This window comes from Argopecten irradians, chromosome 1 (assembly GCF_041381155.1).
Source record: "Argopecten irradians isolate NY chromosome 1, Ai_NY, whole genome shotgun sequence".
Classification (NCBI taxonomy): domain Eukaryota; kingdom Metazoa; phylum Mollusca; class Bivalvia; order Pectinida; family Pectinidae; genus Argopecten; species Argopecten irradians.
The window spans coordinates 19,492,364-19,517,819 of NC_091134.1; the positions used below are offsets into that span (position 1 = coordinate 19,492,364).

The 25,456-nt window shown below is 37.1% G+C and overlaps 2 protein-coding genes across 2 annotated transcripts in view; both read right to left on the reverse strand.

The window, feature by feature from the left end:
• Positions 1 to 2,107: 2,107 nt before the first annotated feature.
• On the reverse strand, positions 2,108 to 5,847 carry LOC138319913 (tetratricopeptide repeat protein 36 homolog). The gene is made up of 4 exons (XM_069263032.1): positions 5,689 to 5,847; positions 4,545 to 4,730; positions 4,010 to 4,111; positions 2,108 to 3,491 (listed from the first exon to the last, which is right to left on the reverse strand). Exons 1-4 carry the CDS (start codon positions 5,804 to 5,806, stop codon positions 3,337 to 3,339), a joined length of 561 nt encoding a protein of 186 aa, XP_069119133.1. The 5' UTR covers positions 5,807 to 5,847; the 3' UTR covers positions 2,108 to 3,336.
• Positions 5,848 to 12,492: 6,645 nt separating this feature from the next.
• Positions 12,493 to 25,456, reverse strand: part of LOC138319925 (protein Spindly-like) — a 29,773-nt gene continuing 16,809 nt past the window's right edge. Inside the window, exons 9-13 of the mRNA XM_069263041.1 lie at positions 25,219 to 25,359; positions 24,544 to 24,580; positions 20,532 to 20,625; positions 13,344 to 13,528; positions 12,493 to 13,072 (exon numbers count right to left, since the gene is read on the reverse strand). Of these exons, the coding sequence (XP_069119142.1) occupies positions 12,639 to 13,072; positions 13,344 to 13,528; positions 20,532 to 20,625; positions 24,544 to 24,580; positions 25,219 to 25,359 (891 nt within the window). The 3' untranslated portion in view covers positions 12,493 to 12,638. The remainder of the gene's footprint in view (positions 13,073 to 13,343; positions 13,529 to 20,531; positions 20,626 to 24,543; positions 24,581 to 25,218; positions 25,360 to 25,456) is intronic.

A 25,456-nucleotide genomic window follows, 5' to 3' on the forward strand; every position in this document is an offset into this window, starting at 1 on the left:
TCTTTTGTCAGTGCTAATCACGGGATGGCGATAAGCAGATGGACAGTCATTATCGCCTGATAATCACGGGATGGCGTTATGCAGATGGACAGTCATTATCGCCTGATCTTTTGTCAGTGCTAATCACGGGATAGTGATAAGCAGATGGACAGTTATCATCGCCTGATCTTTTGTCAGTGCTAATCACGGGATGGCGATATGCAGATGGACGGTCATTATCGCCTGGTCTTTTGTCAGTACTAATCACGGGATGGCGTTTAGCAGATGGACAGTCATCATCGTCTGGTCTTTTGTCAGTGCTAATCATGGGATGATGATAAGTAGATGGACAGTCATCATCGCCTGGTCTTTTGTCAGTGCTAATCACGGGATGGCGATAAGCAGATGGACAGTCATCATCGCCTGGTCTTTTGTCAGTGCTAATCACGGGATGGCGATAAGCAGATGGACAGTCATCATCGCTTGGTCTTTTGTCAGTGCTAATCACGGGATGGCGATAAGTAGATGGACAGTCACCATCGCCTGGTCTTTTGTCAGTGCTAATCACGGGATGGCGACAAGCAGATGGACAGTCATCATCGCCTGGTCTTTTGTCAGTGCTAATCACGAGATGGCGATAAGTAGATGGACAGTCATCATCGCCTGGTCTTTTGTCAGTGCTAATCACGGGATGGCGTTATGCAGATGGAAAGTCATTATCGCTTGGTCTTTTGTCAGTACTAATCACGGGATGATGATAAGCAGATGGACAGTCATCATCGCATGATCTTTTGTCAGTGCTAATCACGGGATGGCGATAAGCAGATGGACAGTCATTATCGCCTGATAATCACAGGATGGCGTTATGCAGATGGACAGTCATTATCGCCTGATCTTTTGTCAGTGCTAATCACGGGATGGTGATAAGCAGATGGACAGTTATCATCGCCTGATCTTTTGTCAGTGCTAATCACGGGATGGCGATATGCAGATGGACGGTCATTATCGCCTGGTCTTTTGTCAGTACTAATCACGGGATGGCGTTTAGCAGATGGACAGTCATCATCGTCTGGTCTTTTGTCAGTGCTAATCACGGGATGATGATAAGCAGATGGACAGTCATCATCGCCTGATCTTTTGTCAGTGCTAATCACGGGATGGCGATATGCAGATGGACGGTCATTATCGCCTGGTCTTTTGTCAGTACTAATCACGGGATGGCGTTTAGCAGATGGACAGTCATCATCGTCTGGTCTTTTGTCAGTGCTAATCACGGGATGGTGATATGCAGATGGACAGTCATTATCGCCTGATCTTTTGTCAGTACTAATCACGGGATGGCGATAAGCAGATGGACAGTCATTATCGCCTGGTCTTTTGTCAGTACTAATCACGGGATGGCGTTTAGCAGATGGACAGTCATCATCGTCTGGTCTTTTGTCAGTGCTAATCACGGGATGGCGATAAGCAGATGGACAGTCATTATCGCCTGATCTTTTGTCAGTACTAATCACGGGATGGCGATAAGCAGATGGACAGTCATTATCGCCTGGTCTTTTGTCAGTACTAATCACGGGATGGCGTTAAGCAGATGGACAGTCATCATCGCCTGGTCTTTTGTCAGTGCTAATCACGGGATGGCGATAAGCAGATGGACAGTCATCATCGCCTGATCTTTTGTCAGTACTAATCACTGGATGGCGATAAGCAGATGGACAGTCATTATCGCCAGGTCTTTTGTCAGTACTAATCACGGGATATCGATAAGCAGATGGACAGTCATCATCGCGTGGTCTTTTATCAGTGCTAATCACGGGATGGTGATAAGCAGATGGACAGTCATCATCGCTGGTCTTTTGTCAGTGCTAATCACGGGATGGCGATAAGCAGATGGACAGTCATCATCGCTTGGTCTTTTGTCAGTGCTAATCACGGGATGGCGATAAGTAGATGGACAGTCATCATCGCCTGGTTTTTTGTCTGTGCTTATCACGGGATGGTGATAAGTAGATGGACAGTCATCATCGCCTGGTTTTACAGTTGGAGTAGCTGTAGAAACAACTACCTGCAGTAACACCACGCTGATATAGAATGAAGTACCAGGTAAAAGAAGAAAACAACGACAAGCTACACCTTCTCCTTCTTACTTTCTTTAATCAAATAAGATTATGCACATAAAGCTAACCTATATTGATATATGAACATTTTGTAGACAATGTGTACATAACTTTGATAAAAAGTATTTTTTTCCGCATACTTCATGAACATTGATTTGATAATCTACCAAATGCAAATATATGACACACTAAATAATGATTACACGTAAAAAACATTCAGTGTCAAAGTTTAGCTAGGACAATCTGCATGTATATATCATGGTCATATAAACTGTGAAAAATAATGTATAAGATACAATGTACAACTCTTTATAATATAGTTTCAACGAATTTAAGACCGTAGAATGTACTAGCAAGATGTTCCTCATGTCCTCCCAATATACCGGTAACTCCCAGATAAAATATCTCTACCCCTAAATTTCCCCGCCCCTCCCACCAATTCAAGCTCAACTTCCATGACATAGTGAGATTCTATCTCCAATTACAATGTAACATAAAATACAACTAATTCTACGATAACTAACAATGGAATGTCATCTTCAGTATTTTCCTTTATTAAATACATTCAATTATACTGCCAGATACACACATTCATAAAATCTTAATTATATGAAAGACATTTTCTAATTAATGAAGATTGTTTCAAATACTGCAATAAAAAAAAACCTAAAACTTAATAATTAAAACGTGACTAGTCTGGGTTTTTTTTCTATTAAAAGTATGATCCTTAACCTTCCAGTATTGATATGTTAAAATAAAAATATTTCAGCATTCCATTTAATGGCCCACTACCTCTCCAACAAAAATTCAAAGGTTCTTAAAAATCAACAATAACATCCGAAAATATATATTGATGGCCTGAGATGAGGTTACAACACCAAATAAATGCAAGTTTCCATCCATAGTCTCTGCTACCAGTGAAGATTCATTTCGTTGTTTTGCCATCTAGCGCAGTGATAGACAACTAACAAGCGGAAAACATGACGACCGGCAATGTGAAAATTACCATTCATTTTATCTTTATTGAATCGTTCAGATGGTGATGATGAGTTTAGTATTAACGGTAAGCTAAGCACTTTTGCGACTCTACAAAATTATCAATCTCGTTGCACATTCCAAATTTAAAAATTCCGTTTCCGGAAAGATAGTGGGCCTCTAATCTTATTGTAAATTTTCATATTCAACCCGACATAAAACACATTATATTTCTAGATATGATACATTTTTTTGTTTATATGATTTACATCTCTCCGCTCTTGACTTTTTTCATAACTTCTGACAACATTTGGTTACAGAGGGCAGCGTAAGGATTCATAGCGACCACCTGTTGTTTGGCAAATTGTCCTCCTAATGCTCCTGCTTTCTTGAAATCTTCTAAAGCTTTCTCATCATCACCTGTGAAACACAAAAGTTAGATATTTCAAATATGCATGGTAACATTTGTATAGCATTCAGTTCTCAAAACAATCTTTGTATTGCTGACACCTGTCACCCAATTGCAGATGGTACAGTTGAAAAGATTATTGTGCTATTTTCTGCAAAGCTGACAAAACTATGGAACTAGCAATTACCTATGAATCAGAAAGGCTGCAAATTTTACTTTTCGTAGACATGAATTAGTTTGGCAATTAGATCAAAGAACAAGACAAAAATCCATGAGTATGTGACTTTCATGACATTGTAGAAATAAAACAAAATTTCAGATCTACCCATGGGTAGCTTTCAGCAACCTCCTAGTGGCCTTCTTCAGTCCTACATTGTAAATGTGGGTAGTGAGGAGCTACAGTTCGTGTTTTCTTTACAATCCTAATGAGGATGAACCTTGAACGACCCCAGTAGGTACCCATCCATATTGCCTGCTTTAGAAATATCTTTGGTCAGTTATATAATTAATCATTCAAAATTTAACTTGCCTTCAAGTTTGAATATGAGTCCTCTTTGTGTGTAGGCTTGGCAAGCAGCAGATCCGTGCCCACTGCTCAGCTCTATAGCTTTATTCAAATCCTGGAGAGCACCTACCATACATCAAAAGTGATTTTTTAATATTTCATATAATACTGTTAGTCTTAAATTTTTTATCAGTTAGTTAAATGATTTCTCTGCTTCTTCACTTTATATTTCTGTATTTTGTTGAAGGTTGGTGTAAGGGAAACTACATAAGTCACATGAAATATACAGCAACTAATATCCAAGATTGATATGTGCTGTCCGTTTTATTTTCCCAGTCTTCATAAACATGTACAGTCTTCATAAACATGAACATGTACAACTGAAAACCAAGAGAACTTTTATCCAACTGGACATACATGTAGTCTTCAATAAGTATCCATTAAATGGCAGTATTTAGCAAGCCTCACAGAGCTGTTAACTTCTAAGTCATATTTATTATCAGTCCTATAAAGAATACAAATACAGTAGAAATGTTTTTGCTACACAATAACTTGTTACCTTGTACATCTCCCTTGAGCCTGAGAGCCTGCGCCCTGTTGTTGTATCCGGAGCCTCGGTCTGGGCAAACCTGTATAGCTAGGGCAAATTTGTTCAAGGCCAGTTCTAGATCACCAGCTTCTGCAGCGTCCACTCCCTCTGCTTCATACCTCTTTGCTTCCTTCACTTCATCAGTTTCTATTTCCTCTGAAATGTGTTTTACATTTGCATACATACACTTATATATTTGGTTTAACATATTGAATATTAATAAATAAATGTTACAGTATTGGTAATGAGTATGGACATTTTGTCTTTAACGCAATAGCTAGCTTTTGTGGCAATATGCTGTTATGTGTGCGGTAATTGAGCAGTGTCGAGCATGGTCATCTTTTGGATGGTGTCTGCCCCGACTTGTCTTACCATGGTCTCAGCCATCCTCGATACTCCAGGGATTCCAATCACTTACGATCTCTACACCCCTGGACTATCTCATAGTGAAATTGAAGGTAGATCAGCGGAAAACATCTGACCAATCACAGGCTAGCAAAGATTTCCTTTGGAGACTACAGCTAGCTAGAGCGACGCTCATAATAACATCAAAGCCACACAGTCAACCACAGTGTACCGTTATACCAATCTTTTGATGTATATGAAAGGACTAAATTACCTGCCTCCAGTTTTATCACGAGATAGTCCAGGGGTGTAGAGATCGTAAGTGATTGGAACCCCTAGAATATCGAGGATGGGTCTCAGCATGTAGCATATGGTGGCTGCGGTGGGATTTGAAATATTGTTGTAATATTATATTTAACATACATTTACAAACAAAATGTACAACTACATTGAAGTCAGATGATTGAAATGTTGTACACCCATGCGGCATCATTGTCACGGCGACAGTGTTTTATTGAGAAGAGAGAAAATAAATCGAATCCAAGAAGATTTTACACGTCACATGTTTGGTGGCAGCGGTGGGATGCAAACCGATGACATTCAAGTTATTTTTATAATGTGTTTATGTTATTTTGATGACAGTTCGCTGATCTCCAGTACTTAACTAGATATTTATGTGTGTCGCTGTGTGTTTCTATATAACATAAAGCTGTACAGTACATAACAAGCTGATGGCAACATTCTATTGCTGAATACTGTGTATTATTACCAAATGCTTGGAGAATCTGTTCGTTCGTCTCATCAACAACGTCGCCATACGGAAGATTAGGATTGAATATTCTATTTAGAACTGCGTTGTCGTGAGTCGATACCGTGTTTGAGGTCATCCTACTTTCTTTTTCGAATTCAAGCGTTTTAAAGAGAGGATATCAAACGTTCTGCTAATCCGGACTCAATGTGGTATGACTACAATCAGGAGTTTTTCCATATAACACTAGATCCTTATAGACATATGTTTGTAGGATACGAATTTCTTAAAGTAGTAATTATAGGGCTAAGAAGTTATTCTCTCAGTGTGGACAAAAGATTGTCGAATTTTCGAGACGATCTGCCCCTTTGTCAAGACACAAGAACTGACTGACCGAAGCGATCATTCAGACAATACGATATTGTCCCTTTTGTTAATCTGTATGTTCTATATGTGTTCATTGTTTATGTTTTTGTGAACTTCCGTGATCGTCCTTAACATATAATTTTATTTTTCCTTCTTGTGTCTTGACAAATGGGCAGATCGCCTCGAAAATTCGACAATCTTAGAATTACTTGTTTACCCAATCATGATACACACATAGTAAGAGCCTGATCGGACATGATCGATCAGTAGATCATGCATAAGGTATTTCAAACTTTATTTCTACCTACCTACCTGGTCTACCTGACTTGGGTCTGTTAGTTAGACGATTTTGTCTCTTGACCACCTTGAATAGTTCGTAATCATTGATGCTTAGTTGCGCCTTTTCCTTAATGTTACTTTATCTTAATCCTTATATGTTTGGTTGTGGTTTGGCGGGTTCCTCTTTTCTATTTACACAAATTCCCGCATGTCTATTTACAGTTCCTTGGTCCTTATTTTATACCATATTTATAATGTCTTACATTAATTTTAAATTTGAATACTGTCTTTAAAAAAAAAACAAGGACATAGTCATTCAGATCCCCCGCCAATGGAGATATCAAAGCTGAAGTAAGTTTGATTGTGGAGACTTATGTGTATGAAAAAAAAAAACCAGGAAAAATGTAGTTAAGCTAAAGAAAGATGAAGTATAATTCAAGTAGAGCGGGGCTGCAATTGTTGAAAGAGATATACAGCCTTGACATTTATATTAGACTATATACACAAAGATGGGTGGAGTTTTGCAAAGTAACATTTACCATTTACCATGATATTTTCAGCAATGTTTCCATGGTAACGGAAAAAGTGCAAAAAATGAAAACCTAAAGATAGCAAAAGGTACTACTAGACCATAAAAAGAATGTGTCTATGAAGTTTCGTGGAAATATCTCTGCTGGTTTTAGAGTTATGCTCCGGAAATGAACCAGTGGCGTAGGAAGATGAAACGTCATGGGGGGGGGGGGGGCAAAGGTCCTCAATATTTTGTAACCCCCCCCCCCCCCCCCCACCTACAGGAGGAGATTAATTCAACTCCCAACCATATAATACATGCTTAATGTACATTTTTCATATATCACTAAATCTAAACCTTGCTACACATTTATAGACAGTGGGGTCGGTAAAAGGAAATTAACGAATACGCAAATTGGCCAAATTAGCGTGCGAGCGTTGAAGGCGCGAGATTTTGGTGTTTTATATGGGGTCTGAGGGTGACCCCCCGGGATGAGTTTTATGTACTTTGATGATTTTGCGATCGCCCGAAAGCGCAAGATTTTGGTGTTTGGTGGGTGCGGGGGTCTCCCCCGGAAAAAAATACGATTTAGAATGGCTTAGATGAGTTTTACGATGCATTTGATGAATTTGCGAGCGCCCAAAGGCGCGAGAATTTGGTGTTAGGGGGTCCGGGGGTCTTCCCCCGGAAAAAAATTACGATTTAGAATGGCTAAGATGAGTTTTACGATAAAGTTTAATGATTATAAAGCGTTCTTAACATGGTAATTTTTCGATTTAAAGCTACCTGCATTTAGAAATGATAATTGTGTCGTCATAACATTATGCAACCCTACTCGATCTGAATATACCGGCTTCACATCATCGGCACATTGTTGTGTAACATAAAAAAAAGAATTAATTGTCTCGCTAAGACATAAACAAATTGATCTTTTAAGAGACATTTTTTTAAATAGTACATAGAATCCCTTGATGGACATTTTTGACCTATAGTCGTCATGTTTCGTCCGTCGTCGTCCGCCGTCCGCCGTGCGTTAACTTTTCACATTTTGAACTTCTTCTCAAGTTCTACCAGTGCGATTTAGCTGAAACTTCCATGAAATGATCCTGACATGGTCCCGACAAAGTGTTGTTATTTTTCGGGTCAATCCAAAATCCAAGATGGCCGCCACAGCCGCCATCTTGAAAACACATTTTGAACTTCTTCTCAAGTTCTACCGGTGCGATTTGGCTGAAACTTGCATGAAATGATCCTGACATGGTCCCGACAAAGTGTTGTTATTTTTTGGGTCGATCCGAAACCCAAGATGGCCGCCACAGCCGCCATCTTGAAAACACATTTTGAACTTGTTCTCAAGTTCTACCGGTGCGATTTGGCTGAAACTTGCATGAAATGATCCTGACATGGTCCCGACAAAGTGTTGTTATTTTTCGGGTCGATCCGAAATCCAAGATGGCCGCCACAGCAGCTATCTTGAAAACACATTTTGAACTTCTTCTCAAGTTCTACCAGTGGGAATTTGCTGAAACTTGCATGAAATGATCCTGACATGGTCCCGACAAAGTATTGTTACATCTTTGGTTGATCCGAAATCGAAGGTGGCTAACATAACATTATATCTAATTAATTTCCTATATGTTAAGGCCCTTGGGCCTCTTGTTTGAAATAAAATTTGTTGAAAGAAATTGAAAATGATCCTGACATGGTCCTGACAAAAGTGACACCATATATAATTAATTTTACTATTGCCAAGGTAGTCAGATGACCGTTAAGGCCCTTTGGGCCTCTTGTTAGTCTAGTTTGTGTGTATTGAATTTTTACTATATAAGGTTTGACATTATGTGCTTGAACGTTTTAGGAAATGTGCCAGTTTATGCTGCGGAAACGAACCTGGTACAAAAATATGATATTTTCAGCAATGTTTCCATGGTTACGGAAAAAGTGCAAAACATGAAAACCTAAAAATAGCAAAAGGCACTACTAGACCATAAGAACAATGTGTCTATGAAGTTTCATGGAAATATCTCTGCTAGTTTTAGAGTTGTGCTCCGGAAACCGGACGGAGGGACGGACGGAACCCATTTGTATATCCCCCGCCAACTTCGTTGGGCGGGGGATAAAAAAAAAGTCTCACAGTCTCACAGAGTTTTATAACAGTAATGTATCTGCTGGCAAGGAGGGTTGTCTTTATATACAGCGGTCGGTTGAAATGTTTTTTTAGTCTATTTTTAAATTGATTAATGGTTACACTGTCCACCACATCCTCCGATAGGTTATTTCCAATCATTAAATCACTCTGATGTTAAAGGAGTTTACTCTTAAGTTAAATCTTGTTTGGGGTTTCCTAATTTTGAGTTTGTGTCCTCTAGTTCTTCTGTTAGTTTCAATTTCGAAGAAATCCTCTTTTTCTAGTTTATCCAATCCCTTCAGTATCCGGAATGTTTGGATCATGTCTGCTCTTAATCTCCTATATTGTAGAGATGGGATTCCTAATTTTTTTAGACGTTCTGGATAAGGTAGATGTTTCAATTGTCTCACTACTTCTGTTGCTCTACGTTGTACTTTTTCAATCATTTTGGTGTCCTTGAGGTTCATGGGATTCCATACATTCACTGCATATTCCATGTGAGGCCTTATTAATGATTTGTATAGTGGCATGAACATATCCACATCCGTATGACTGAAAGTTCTTTTTAACCAGCCCAGTTATTTGGTTTGCCTTTTTTTACTGCTTTCTCTACATGTTTACTAAATTTGAGGGTAGTATCCACTATTACTCCCAGATCTTTTTCTTCAACGGATTGATCAATGTTTTCTTGTCCTAGATTATAAACCTTGTTGGAGTTGTTGTGACCAAAGTGCAGACTTTTGCATTTGTTGCAGTTGAAGTGTAATTGCCATGTATTTGACCATTCCTCCAGATTGTTCAGGTCAGATTGAATTGTCTCTCTTTCCCTCTCTGATTCGCTTTGGTATAAGATTTTACTGTCATCTGCAAATAGTTTCATAGTTGCAGTCACGACGTCTGATAGATCATTTTATATACCAAGAAAAGCACTGGCCCTAAAACACTCCCTTGGGGGACTCCACTAATCACTGTTGACCATGGTGAGGCATGTCCATTTATCATCACCCTTTGTTTCCTGTTCTCAAGAAAGTTTCTGATCCAATTCAGGATGTTCCATGTTATGCCTATTGCCTCCAATTTCCTTATCAGTTTAAGGTGTGGGACAGTATCGAAAGCCTTTTGAAAGTCTAGATATATTAGGTCTACAGGTTCACCACTATCCAACATCCTAGTGACTTCATCTATTACATCAAGTAGTTGGAGAACCGTCGATTTCTTAGGCCGAAAACCATACTGATGTCTATTTAATAAATGGTTATCTTCCAGATTATCCATGATATTGTCTGTAATGATGGATTCCTTGGGTTTACAGATTGTACTAGTAGGCTAATAGGTCTGTAATTTTTTGGCAAGTTTTTATCTCCTTTTTTGTGGATAGGTATGATGTTGGCTAGTTTCCAATGTTGAAAATTATAGTAAGTGGTTCAGATATTAATGTTGCCGTTTCTTTAGAATCTTTGGATGTATATTGTCGGGCCCTGGAGACTTGCTTGATTTAATTTTCTGGAGTTTTTTAATCACTGATTCTTTAGAAATAGTTGTATTTCCAATATTATGCTACGGCACATCAAGTTGAGGAATATTTGTAGTGTAATCTCTGATGAAAACATTGGAGAAGAACATGTTTAGTTCCAGTGCCGCTTCTTCATCGGTAGCTGTTGTTGTGCCATTGTCTCTTTTTATTGGTGGTATTCCCTCTTTAATAGAAGTCTTCGATTTCACATAGTGCCAGAAACTTTTCGGATTATTTTTGGATTCCACTGCTATCTTATTTCTATTTAACAAAGAATCATAACTAAGGAGGTGGCAAGCTCGGCATCATTTTTACGCATGACATAAGGTAAAATATCTTCCATTTGAAATAATAAATCCGAGTAGTGTATATACACAGTTTAAAGTTATTTTGCATGCTAATTTCACTGTAACGATATGTCTCTTTAACATTTGATATTTGAAAATGGGCTTGTAACTTGATGTTTCAGCTCCAAAAAGCATATGTCGGCTTATAAGAGAGCCGAAATCTAGGTATATTCAATCTGCTGAGGCAGACCAATGTTTTGTTTACGAAAAAATGTTGACATTTTCTCTTGGTTTCACAACTCTTGTGTTACTTCGAGATTGTTGCAACGATTTGTTCGGAGGAGTTTTGAATGATTCGGCATTTTTTTCGTGTACACCAAGGATTTATAAGTGAGAAGGATTCGTCACTGTCTCTTTACACTACTAAGAACCACGCGAGACGCCTATGAATTGGGAATAAAAAACGTTTTTCTCAACAAATACTTGTCTTATTGAGTCAAACGAAACATCAATGTAAAGTTAATCAAATTTCTTGCTTTAAGGATGGAATATTTAGAAGAAATGTCTTTAATATTCGTTAAAAAAAATACGACAGCTCATGAAATCACAGCAGGCTTCAGTAAGTAAGTGTGTAACCCTCGGTCCCGCAAGCTACATCAATGGCTGCGTTGGCGGATATCAGAGGAAAATCTGTCGTCACCCAATGTCACTGTCGGTGCACAAACACAAAAGCTCCTGCGCTGTAATTGCCCTAAAACCAGTGTGACTTATCCTTCTCATATACCCTTGGTGTACACGTATAAAGAATTTTTACTTTTATATTTAAAAATACTTCCAGTGCTGCAACTTCATAAAAAGTGGTAAAATTAGAAAGTTTAAACCTCAGACAGACGGAGCAAAATGTGTATAAACTTAAAGGGACAATTCAGTCTAAAAGTACATTAAAATTTGCACATATTTCAGAAACAAATTAGTTCTAATAGAAATAAGATTAGTTGGTTTTACTGTGATATGCCAAAAAAATCCACTATAGTGAAATGTATGTGAAATGTTCAAACTCGCTTACTGTCCGCCATTACACATAGTGGTCAGATGTCTGGTATGCCGAACCCTGGCCCTTGCCAGTAGAGTAAAGAAAAGTTTGTCTAGAACTACTCAAATCGCTCTTACAATAGTGTATTTACCTTAATAGATGTATGTTCTTGTCTAAAAAATAGTTTCATCAACTCCCCAGTGGTTATGTATTGCATTTGTTTAACGTACATGACTTTGGCTCGGGTATGGGTACAGCGTACATGTTGTGCCTTTAATTGTATTGATTAACGATTTGGAATTTCAATGGTATCAATCAAAATACTTAACAATGTCATGAAATTTGTCAATATTTCTTGTTTTATGTTTCATAAGGAATATAGAACAATATTTTGCTTCGTGGTTATGTAACAGAATTAGCCTCACTGAAATGTCCCTTTAAATTCAAAACATGACACTAGATATGAAAACAATAAACATCCTTAAATGGCTTCAATTATTTTCTGGAAAATGTGTTCATAAAATCCTCAAAATGATGGATTTTGCACCACTTATGCGAGAGCTTCTGGGGGCCTAATCATCTGATTTGCTTGGTCTCTTGCCCCCTCTAACTCAAAACCTGAATCCACTCATGACAACAGTCAGGAAAATTCAGATTATCCAGGGTCCACAGTAATCACTTTGCCAAAAAATGATTGGTAAATGATAATATGTTTTAGTAATGGTTTATTTTGTCTATGATTTACACTCAAGATCAGATATGTAGTGTATTAATATAGAGGACTAATTTAAGAGAATTCTCTAGAAAGACCAAGAATTCATATTGGACCTTTTGTCTAATTTACATTCTATGTTTCACTGGGTTTTACAGGCATCTGTAGTGTCTACCTCGGGATCAGCTTTTATAATTTTAGTCATCAGCTGTCCTTTCGGTTTAGCTCTAGTTTCCTTGAGAAGTTTTTCTTTATTTTCACGATCACAGTTTGTTGAGAGTTTTTCCGTCTTTTTTCCTCCATCGCAATCTACAGCCACCACACTGTCTGCTATAGAAACTGACCTCACTTTTGCTGTTACACTTTTCATTGGTAAGTCAATGGGATAGTCTGATTGGTTATGATTTCTTGGTGGTTTGTTTTCATCTATTTCTGTACTTGTGTTCTTTTTACAAACTTTGTTGTTTGGTGTTCCTTTCAGCTGACTTGTGTAAATTGTCTGTTCAGACACTGTATCAACTGGTATCTTCTCAACAATATACTTTGTCTTGTTTACATATCTGTTTTTCACGGATTCTGAAATGTGAAAATGTAAAATTATTGAGGGTTTTAAATTTTGACAAGTTCAGAAATCTAATTCTGCAATGAAGATAACAAGTACTAAATTGAAGATGATGTTATTTAAATTTAAGTCCAGAAATGTATGTATTAAATATATATGCCCAATCTGATTTTTTATTTTTTATTTTTCCAATCCAGACTGTGAAAACTCTTCCTCTGATTTACCTGTTTTCTGTTCTATACTGCAAAGTAGTATGTTTTGTAATGTGAATATTATCTGACCTACCTGGCTCATACTTCAGTAGCAGCTCATCATACTTCAACTGCATCCGAAGACATCTATTGTGAATTTTCTCCCTTTCACTTTCAGCATCATGTAGCTTTTTCCCCAGTTTTGAATTTTCATTCCTTGATTGCATCAGTTGTATGCCAGCATCTTGTAACTCACTTCGTAAATTTTCATTTACCTGACTATAAAAGAAATTAAGACAATGAGTTAATTAATTTACAGTAAAATCAGCCTTAGGAACTCTGTGTCATGACATCTCACTTAATATAAATAAATCACTTTCTGGTTGTGGTCATGAATATCACAATATCACTGAAGTTACACTCCCACATAACTGGTATTTCCAGAAGGAAATAAGATTGTTAGGCTGAATTTAAATCTCACAGTTCCATTGTCATTAGTAAAAAGTTGTAACCACACAAGTTATTGTGTTTAACAAAAGTCCAGTAAAATTTTCATTACAAAGGAAAATAAGACTATAACTATTAAACTTACAGTCAGACAACCCATGCTGAAGCCCTTTCAAGTGTTTACTGATACAAGGCTGCATACAAATTTCTTTAATTAACAGAATGTGTTCACAAGGGCCAAAAATAATATTTCTGTCCAATATATTAACCTCTATTTAGCCACTGATGGGAGGCTACATACACTTTGAGCTCAGTTAATAATTATTAAAGTTATAATGTTCTAGAGCTGAAACGAATATTCGAGAATTAATACCCGTTTACCAAATATTCAAGGAGTAAAATAGTATTCAAATATTCAACATATATTCACCTCAGACACTTCCTGTATCCCTTTTGACACATTATCTTTTCTCTGCTTTACAAACTTTGACTACATCCTACATATAAAATTTGAGACAGATCATTTCATCATTACTTTCTGAGAAAAAGTCGAAACAAACTTCATTTATCAAAATCCAAGATGGTGGCCTGTCAGCCATCTTGTTCACCAAATGGTCCCAAAATGCAATATGCACAGCAAGGGTCCTAAGAAGTTTGAGACAGATTCCTTCTGACAGTACTTTATGAGAAATAGCTTTATCGGTAACAATTTTCAAATATCAAAATTCAAGATGGTGGCCTTTCGGCTGTCTTGTTCACCTATCAGTCCTAAATGCAATATGCACAACTAGGGTCCTAGGGGAACCTGCACATGAAATTTGAGACAGATCCCTTCAGTACCTTAAGAAAAATAGAAGTAACAAAGTTTAACTACCAAAATCCAAGATTGCGGCCAGTCAGCCATCTTGTTAACCGATTGGTCCCAAAATGCATTATGCACAACTACCGCCCTAGGGGAACCTACATTTGGAGACAGATCTTTAAGTAGTTCTTAGAAATAGCGGTAACAAACTTTCACGATCAAAATCCAAGATGGCTTCCTGGTGGCTATCTTGTTTACTGATTGGTCCTTTAATGCAATATGCACAACAAGGGCCCTAGAGGAACTTGCATACGAAATATGAGAGATCCGTTCAGTGCATTCTGAGAAATATCTGTAACAAACTTTCACAATCAAAATCCAAGATGGCTGCCTGATGGCCATCTTGTTGAATGATCAGTCCTAAAATACAATATGCACAACATTACGCCAGCGTTGTCATTAAAGAGGCGGACAAAGGCGGAGCAGTCGTTGTTATGGATACGGACTATTACCAAAACGGCATAATGAAAATACTTGACAACAATGAATTTTATTCGAGAATAAGTGGAAACGAAGACAAGAAAACCATGCAGAAAATACGAAAGGTAATAAATGAAAATGATCCGGAAACGAATATGACCGAAAAGGAACGGGATTATGTAACCAATTTTGATTTTAAAGAAAGCAATTTTTATGGACTACCTAAAATACATAAATCTGTAGAAATTACACACGCGATACGAACACAGAACGCATTATATATAAAGTGTCCCAGTCCGAAAGATTTAACATTTAGACCAATAGTTGGAGGACCAAATGCACCAACCCAAAGATTAAGTAATTTATTGGATATTATTTTAAAACCGCTATGCAAAGATGTGAAAAGTTTCGTACGGGATGATCTAGATTTTCTTAACCATCTACCAGAAAAAGTTAAAGACAACGCCAAATTGGTCACCCTTGATGTAGTAAATTTATATACAAATATAACACACCAACTAGGACTGAGAGCAATTGAATATTGGATAGATAAAAATCACGGGAAAATTCACCATCGCTTCTCAAAAAACTGGAACTGATTCTGAAAAACAATACATTTTCTTTCAAAAATGAACACTTTATACAGATCAAGGGAACAGCAATGGGAACTAAAGTTGCGCCGACCTATGCCACACTTACCCTTGGATACCTTGAGGAATTGTTGTACGACCAAGTGGAAGCAAAGTGGGGAACTGAACTAACACAGTATATAGTAGACATGTGGAAACGGTTCTTAGATGATTGTTTCATCATTTGGCAACACGAAGAGGAAAAATTGTTTGAATTTGAGAAATTATTGAACTCACTGGACACAGATATACATTTCACTATAGACATACATCCCAATCAAATTGCATTTCTTGATATTTTAGTGAAGAAGATGGGTGAAAGTATTCATACAGATATTTATTATAAACCTACAGATACACATCAACACCTTCATTTTAGTTCATGTCATCCGGGACATACTAAACGGAGCATACCGTATAACCTGGCAAGACGAATATATACCATAGTCAGTGAAGAAGAAGTAAGGAATGTCCGTATGCAAGAACTATTTAAGTATTTAGAACAACAAAATTATCCGCGAAAAATCATTGAAGACGGAATCAATAAAACCCTCAAGCTGGACAGAAAAACCTTACTCCAAGTTAAGAGAAAAAGCCGTGAAGACAGGATAATACCTCTCGTCACAACACACAACCCGCGGAACGTCAATATTTTCCCCACAGTTAAAAACCTTAATGAAATTTTGAGTAACGACCAAAAAATGAAAAGGGTAATGGAAAAGTCAAAAATCATCAACAGCAAACGGCAACCAAAAAATCTAAAAAGAATTTTATGCAAATCAAAGTTTCCAACTGAAGAGACATTTGAAGTCAGAAAATGTAAGGACCCAAGATGTGGCACGTGCGAGTTTATAGTAGAAGGCAAATCATACAACTTCAAAGAAAAAACATTTACAATTAATTCATCTATGACATGTAATACACAGAATGTACTTTATGTAATTACGTGCCCAGGTTGTAATGAGTACTATATTGGAGAAACAGGAGACCAATTAAGAGGCAGGGTCCGCGTTCACAAACAACATATACATTCTCCTGAATATAGGAAAATCAAACTAAGTGAACATCTTGATATATGTGGACAAAAGAACTTTAAAATATTTCCATTTTACAAAATGTACACAGACACTGCTTTAGAAAGAAAAGAGAAAGAAAAGTATTTTATCAAATTATTTAAACCTAAACTAAATAGTCTAATTTAAGATTTACCTCCCCTTTATATATTGTGACGTCAACAAACCTATGACGTCATCATGTGTTGTTGTTGTTATTGTTACCATGTAACTACAGTTGAGCATCTGAAGATAAAGTGAAAGCGCTAATGCTTAACGAAGACTTCGTCGTTTGTGCATTTTTTTCTATATATATATAAGATATCTTGATTGTGATATAAGATATATGAGATATCGCATATAATATATGCTATATCTCATATGATATATAAGATATCTTATATACTATATAATGAGATATCTTATAGATATTTTTAATTAATTCTATATAAGATATCTCATATGGTATATAAGATATCTCATTGAAGTTTTTTTATATAAAGATATCTTTTATTATATATAAGATATCTTATATAAATGAAATCTAGTTGCTATGTAAGATATCTTACATAGGAACAGGATTTCAACAAAGGCCCAGAAATGAAGTCTCCCTACCCGGAAGTCATAGAGAGCTGAACAGTATACTTACTGCTACTTGTTCAGCCAGACTCTTGTTGGCTTCTCATGCTACGCCAGTATCAAGCGTTTGGTTGAACGAGACAAAAGTATGCATGTATAGATAGGTCACCATTATAGCCAATATATTTATTGTCACCATGTCCAAATTGACAACATGACTGATGGAAATTAACTGCTTCTGGGTTTTCAATGTATTGTTGAATGTAACCAAACAGCGTTTGATTCTTCCTATCAGTGCTATCTCTGTCATTGCCAATGATTCTAAGATGTGCTCCGAAGTGCTCCTAAGGATGCTCGAGGGAGAAATTAGTTTCTGGTTTTACATGCTACGAATTCTTATTCCATATAAGATATCTTATATAGCAGCAAGATTTCAATTACAGCGGACCCTAGATAATCCGTACTTTTTCGTTCCCAGCCTAAACCGTACGGATTACAAATTTTTCGGACTGCCAAATTTCGAGTTGTCAATTTTAAAATTATCGTGTACAAGTTACTCCCCTTGATTTTGTAATCGATATCATAGGTTTTTATGTAACGTACATGCACTAAAATAAATACTTTGCTTGTTCTGTTTTAAAGGTTTTTTTTCCCCATATCATTACGTTAAGTATATGAAATTAAAGTATTTCTCTTTTAAAAGACGAACTGTATTGCCAACTCACCTGATTTTCCCTGGTTGACCCGTTTTTTAGACATTTTAGAATGCCTAACCCAATTGATCCGCCGGGTCATCAAATAACCTGATTTTCATTTTAATTACATCTCAGGGCTTAAGACTCATATCAGGCCTCTATGTTAGTGTTTACACAAACTTTAATTAAGGTGTGAAATTGTATCAATTAATCTATTCAGTCCTGCATCACGATGTCCATGATTGTTTTTAGCCAGAGCCAGCTAGCAAAATCAGACATGGCCAATTAATACTTTTCAAAATCAGAAATAATCTCTTCGAAACTCTTCAAAAGTTCAAACACTTATGATTTCAGACAAAGATTTACTCACAGGAATAAAACATAGTGAACTTGAACGGTATCCTGTTGCAGTAGGCAGGCAAGCCAGTCATAATGGCCGCCATTTTGTCTAGTCAAAGAGATGCTTAGAACATAAAATCCTGATTTTATCTAATAAATATTTTAAAGTTTGTTAATACATTTTTTATTAATTATCAGATATTAATTATATTATTACAAAAAAATTATATCATAAATATGATTGAATAATTTATAACAATATGAAGATAATAAATATATGCATTTTAGGCTTTAAAAAAGTGTTTGAATGTATATCACAAATGTGGTTCCGCACATGACCCTTGTTTTGACCCTTTCACCGGTTTTTTCAAGGGCGATTACCCGATTTTACCTCATTAGAGGTTGGCAATACTGGACGAAACTTAAATTTTTTTCAAAATGCCTAACCAAGGATCTATATCTACATCCTTGACCTAACAAAACCATGATAATAAATAGTAATAAACATTTCTATGGACCAATGAAATTGCTATTTTGTATATTGTGTTTTCATTGACAATTTCCACAAAACCTTGCTTTCTGACTTACAGACGTTTTGTTACAACCACATGTACGTTCACGTATAACTTCCGTTGCACAATGTCAAACATGTACGCGTGGCATGTGCCGTAGTCTTATATCATATACTATAGATGATGAATTCGAATAGGTTTATATAAATTAAAAATACTTATCAATTTTTTGAGTAGTATCTCATTTAAATCAAGGATTTATAAGTATAAGTCCTTGTTTTATTGTACCAGAAACATAGATATACTATCTACGTCGCCCATAACTCGGAGCAATATATTCTTCATGCGAAACCAGTAGGATATATATAGCATTAGTACCCAAGCTCGATCTGCATGTTTAAAAGCCTGTGTTTAAAAATACATTACATACATCTATATCAGTTACACTACTGAAGTTTGATCTCCTATAGAAAACCAATGAACAGTTGGTGTACAGGTAAACGCCTGTGGCTATGACCTGGCAGCCGTCACTATGACGTGTTCTCTGCACGTGGTGACAGAAAATCATCCGGATTATTGTTGGAATTTATTAATGAAAACTGCATTCTGTTCCCAAAATGGAGCTCTGTATTCGGAATCCGAATTTCCGGATTAGTGAGTATAAATAACATTACGGAAATCCGTTCCCTGACATTGCTGTCCGTATAGTGAGTTTTCCGGACTATCGGCATCCGGATTATCGCGGATCCACTGTATATAAGATATCTTATATACGAAATAAGATATCTTATGTAGAAAATTAAATAAGATATTTTATATACGATATGAGATATCTTATACATATTTAAGATATCTTATTTAATTTCTATATGAGATGATATCTTATATATGATATAAGATATCTTATATAATTATATAAGATATCCTATATAATTCGATTAAATAAGGGACAGACCTTGCTCCTTCAATAAATGTTAAATTGGTTTGCCATACATATTTACTTACATTACCTTGTTCACAAGGTTCAATAATTATTATTGCAAAGGGCAATAACTCCATGAATAAGTTAAAGTCGAATCAAGCTAATTTTCAAACTTGTTTGAGATATTTACAATGTTTGTCTATATGCAAAATTTCATTAAGCCCCAATTATATTTATTCAACTTATCATGTTCACAAGATTCAATAATTATAATTGCAAAAGGCATTAACTCCATAAGTGACAATTGAATCAAGCTGATATTCAAACGTGATCGTCCGAGATCTTTCCAATGTTAGTCTACATACAACATTTCATGAAGATGAGTGCATATTTATTCAAGTTATCATGTTCACAAGATTCAATAATTATAATTGCAAAAGGGCAATAACTTCGTAAGTTATGTTCTAATCATGTCGCTTTTCAAATTTGTCCGAGATCCTTCTAATTTTAGTCTCAATACAAAGTTTTATAAAGCTTAGTGCATATTTATTCAAGTTATTGTATTCACAAGGTCCAATAATAATTATTAGTGCAAAGGGCAATAACTCTGAAAGTTATTGTCAAATCAAGCTGATTTTCGAACTCGTTCGAGATTGTTCCAACGTTAGTCTACATATAAAGTTTCATGAAGCTCAGTGAATATTTATTCAATTATTGCATTCACAAGGAAATGTTAACGGATGTCACACGACAGATGACGACGGACAAAAGACTATCGCAATAGCTCACAGTGACCTATGGTCAGGTGACCTAAAAATTACTTACTCATTTGCTTTTATTATGGTCATGAGGTAATCATTGATGTCTTTGTCACTTCCTCCTTTCTGATCACTTTCTACTTTTCCTTTTGATTCCACACCTACAATGCAAGATTAAACTACCAGTACAGTTTAACACTGGAGTCAGTTTGGTCACAACCTAACACAACAGGACAACCATTCTGCATTTGCTTATTACAGAGCTGCATTTGCTTATTACAGAGTTATCTGCCCTTGCGGGTAGGTATTGGTTGTGACGTTATGTGTTTGCGAGCATAACGTCAACCTTTGCGGGGAAAATGACAATAATTGCACTCACAAAATAATGACGTCACAATGGATAGCTACCTCTGTAATATGCAAAGACGGAATAGGTAAAACTACCTGTACAGTTAAACAATAGAGTGAGTCTGGTCACAACCTAACACAACAGGACAGCCATAGGTAAAACTACCAGTACAGTTAAGCATTAGAGTGAGTCACAACCTAACACAACAGGACAGCCATAGGTAAAACTACCAGTACAGTTAAACATTAGAGTGAGTCTGGTCACAACCTAACACAACAGGACAGCCATAGGTAAAACTACCAGTACAGTTAAGCATTAGAGTGAGTCTGGTCACAACCTAACACAACAGGACAACCATAGGACAGCCATAGTAAAACTACCAGTACAGTTAAGCATTAGAGTGAGTCTGGTCACAACCTAACACAACAGGACAGCCATAGGTAAAACTACCAGTACAGTTAAACATTAGAGTGAGTCACAACCTAACACAACAGGACAGCCATAGGTAAAACTACCAGTACAGTTAAACATTAGAGTGAGGTCACAACCTAACACAACAGGACAGCCATAGGTAAAACTACCAGTACAGTTAAACATTAGAGTAGAGTCACAACCTAACACAACAGGACAGCCATAGGTAAAACTACCAGTACAGTTAAGCATTAGAGTGAGTCACAACCTAACACAACAGGACAGCCATAGGTAAAACTACCAGTACAGTTAACATTAGTTAGAGTTGGTCACAACCTAACACAACAGGACACCATAGGTAAAACTACCCAGTTAAGTAACACAACAGACAGCCATAGGTAAAACTACCAGTACAGTTAAACATTAGAGTGAGTCTGGTCACAACCTAACACAACAGGACAGCCATAGGTAAAACTACCAGTACAGTTAAGCATTAGAGTGAGTCACAACCTAACACAACAGGACAGCCATAGGTAAAACTACCAGTACAGTTAAACATTAGAGTAGGTCACAACCTAACACAACAGGACAGCCATAGGTAAAACTACCAGTACAGTTAAGCATTAGAGTAGGTCACAACCTAACACAACAGGACAGCCATAGGTAAAACTACCAGTACAGTTAAACATTAGAGTAGGTCACAACCTAACACAACAGGACAGCCATAGGTAAAACTACCCAGTACAAGTTAAGGCATAAGAGTGAGTCACAGCCACCTAACACAACAGGACAGCCATAGGTAAAACTACCAGTACAGTTAAGCATTAGAGTGAGTCACAACCTAACACAACAGGACAGCCATAGGTAAAACTACCAGTACAGTTAAGCATTAGAGTGAGTCACAACCTAACACAACAGGACAGCCATAGGTAAAACTACCAGTACAGTTAAACATTAGAGTGAGTCTGGTCACAACCTAACACAACAGGACAGCCATAGGTAAAACTACCAGTACAGTTAAGCATTAGAGTGAGTCACAACCTAACACAACAGGACAGCCATAGGTAAAACTACCAGTACAGTTAAACATTAGAGTGAGTCTGGTCACAACCTAACACAACAGGACAGCCATAGGTAAAACTACCAGTACAGTTAAGCATTAGAGTGAGTCACAACCTAACACAACAGGACAGCCATAGGTAAAACTACCAGTACAGTTAAGCATTAGAGTGAGTCTGGTCACAACCTAACACAACAGGACAGCCATAGGTAAAACTACCAGTACAGTTAAACATTAGAGTGAGTCACAACCTAACACAACAGGACAGCCATAGGTAAAAACTACCAGTACAGTTAAGCATTAGAGTGAGTCACAACCTAACACAACAGGACAGCCATAGGTAAAACTACCAGTACAGTTAAGCATTAGAGTGAGTCTGGTCACAACCTAACACAACAGGACAGCCATAGGTAAAACTACCAGTACAGTTAACAAGACATTAGAGTAACACAACAGGACAGCCATAGGTAAAACTACCAGTACAGTTAAACAGTCACAACCTAACACAACAGGACAGCCATAGGTAAAACTACCAGTACAGTTAAGCATTAGAGTGAGTCTGGTCACAACCTAACACAACAGGACAGCCATAGGTAAAACTACCAGTACAGTTAAACATTAGAGTGAGTCACAACCTAACACAACAGGACAGCCATAGGTAAAACTACCAGTACAGTTAAGCAAACATTAGAGTGAGGGTCACAACCTAACACAACAGGACAGCCATAGGTAAAACTACCAGTACAGTTAAACATTAGAGTGAGTCACAACCTAACACAACAGGACAGCCATAGGTAAAACTACCAGTACAGTTAAACATTAGAGTGAGTCACAACCTAACACAACAGGACAGCCATAGGTAAAACTACCAGTACAGTTAAGCATTAGAGTGAGTCACAACCTAACACAACAGGACAGCCATAGGTAAAAAAACTACCAGTACAGTTAAACATTAGAGTGAGTCTGGTCACAACCTAACACAACAGGACAGCCATAGGTAAAACTACCAGTACAGTTAAACATTAGAGTGAGTCACAACCTAACACAACAGGACAGCCATAGGTAAAACTACCAGTACAGTTAAGCATTAGAGTGAGTCACAACCTAACACAACAGGACAGCCATAGGTAAAACTACCAGTACAGTTAAGCATTAGAGTGAGTCTGGTCACAACCTAACACAACAGGACAGCCATAGGTAAAACTACCAGTACAGTTAAACATTAGAGTGAGTCTGGTCACAACCTAACACAACAGGACAGCCATAGGTAAAACTACCAGTACAGTTAAGCATTAGAGTGAGTCACAACCTAACACAACAGGACAGCCATAGGTAAAACTACCAGTACAGTTAAACATTAGAGTAGGTCACAACCTAACACAACAGGACAGCCATAGGTAAAACTACCAGTACAGTTAAGCATTAGAGTAGGTCACAACCTAACACAACAGGACAGCCATAGGTAAAACTACCAGTACAGTTAAGCATTAGAGTGAGTCTGGTCACAACCTAACACAACAGGACAGCCATAGGTAAAACTACCAGTACAGTTAAGCATTAGAGTAGGTCACAACCTAACACAACAGGACAGCCATAGGTAAAACTACCAGTACAGTTAAGCATTAGAGTGAGTCACAACCTAACACAACAGGACAGCCATAGGTAAAACTACCAGTACAGTTAAACATTAGAGTAGGTCACAACCTAACACAACAGGACAGCCATAGGTAAAACTACCAGTACAGTTAAGCATTAGAGTGAGTCTGGTCACAACCTAACACAACAGGACAGCCATAGGTAAAACTACCAGTACAGTTAAGCATTAGAGTGAGTCTGGTCACAACCTAACACAACAGGACAGCCATAGGTAAAACTACCAGTACAGTTAAGCATTAGAGTGAGTCACAACCTAACACAACAGGACAGCCATAGGTAAAACTACCAGTACAGTTAAGCATTAGAGTGAGTCTGGTCACAACCTAACACAACAGGACAGCCATAGGTAAAACTACCAGTACAGTTAAGCATTAGAGTGAGTCTGGTCACAACCTAACACAACAGGACAGCCATAGGTAAAACTACCAGTACAGTTAAGCATTAGAGTGAGTCACAACCTAACACAACAGGACAGCCATAGGTAAAACTACCAGTACAGTTAAACATTAGAGTGAGTCTGAGTCACAACCAAACACAACAGGACAACCATAGGTAAAACTATAGCTATACGCCTTCATATTTTAAGGCAGGGGAAATACTTACCAGATAATTTGTCGAGGAAGTTTTCTGTCTGCATTTTCTGAAATGAATATAATACTTTCTATATTAATAGCATTAACATATAATTATGTACTGTTATGACATGACATATGGGGCCTGCATCACTTCTAAACAAATTGGTGGTTTAAGAGAACTTTAGCCCTACTAAGTTGTTAAGCATTGCCACCGATTATGGTATTAATATAAAACAAGTGATTTTGTACAGAAATGCAAAATTATCTAGATGTTAATATAATTATCCTATTAAAGGCCCACTACCTTTCCGAAACGGCTTTTAATTTTTAAAATGGGAAAGTAAAACGAGATCGATATTTTTGTATAGTCTCTAAAGTTATTACTTACCGTTAATACTACACGTGTCATCACATTCTGAACAATTTGATTAAAATAAATAAAATGTTAATTTTCATAACGCGGGTCGTCTTATGTTCCCGCCGTCGTCCTAAATACCGCGCGGTAGTTGACTATCACTGCGCCAGACGGCAAAACAGCGAAATAACTCTCCACTGTTATCAAACATTACGCAGGAAATCTTGCATGTGTTGTAACCTCATCTTAGGCCATTGGTATATATTTTCTGATGTTATTAATGTTTTTAAGAAACCTTTATGTTTTCCTCCGGAAAGGTAGTGGGCCTTTAACTGTATTGTATCCTACCATTTTCTGCTCCAGTGAAAATATCTCCCCATTGAGATATGAGATTTTAGCTCTAGCCTGTGATACCTCCGTCTCAAGCTGTTTAATACGATCACCGTCTGCTTCACCTCGACTTGAATAGAGGCGAATCATCATCTGGTTCTGAGGAAATAGATTTAATCCAGATCAGAATCATTTACAACTTTAATATAGTAATCACTATAAATTGTTGGAAGAACAAAAAATCCATAAGGACATG

Bases quoted from the DNA above. Each gene is read 5' to 3' on its own strand.
- LOC138319913 (XM_069263032.1), bottom strand. From the start codon at position 5,806: ATGACCTCAAACACGGTATCGACTCACGACAACGCAGTTCTAAATAGA. The intron at 4,731-5,688 runs GTAATAATACAC...AACACATTTCAG, and splicing joins ACAGATTCTCCAAGCATTTG to AGGAAATAGAAACTGATGAA. The intron at 4,112-4,544 runs GTAACAAGTTAT...GATGTATGGTAG, and splicing joins GCTCAAGGGAGATGTACAAG to GTGCTCTCCAGGATTTGAAT.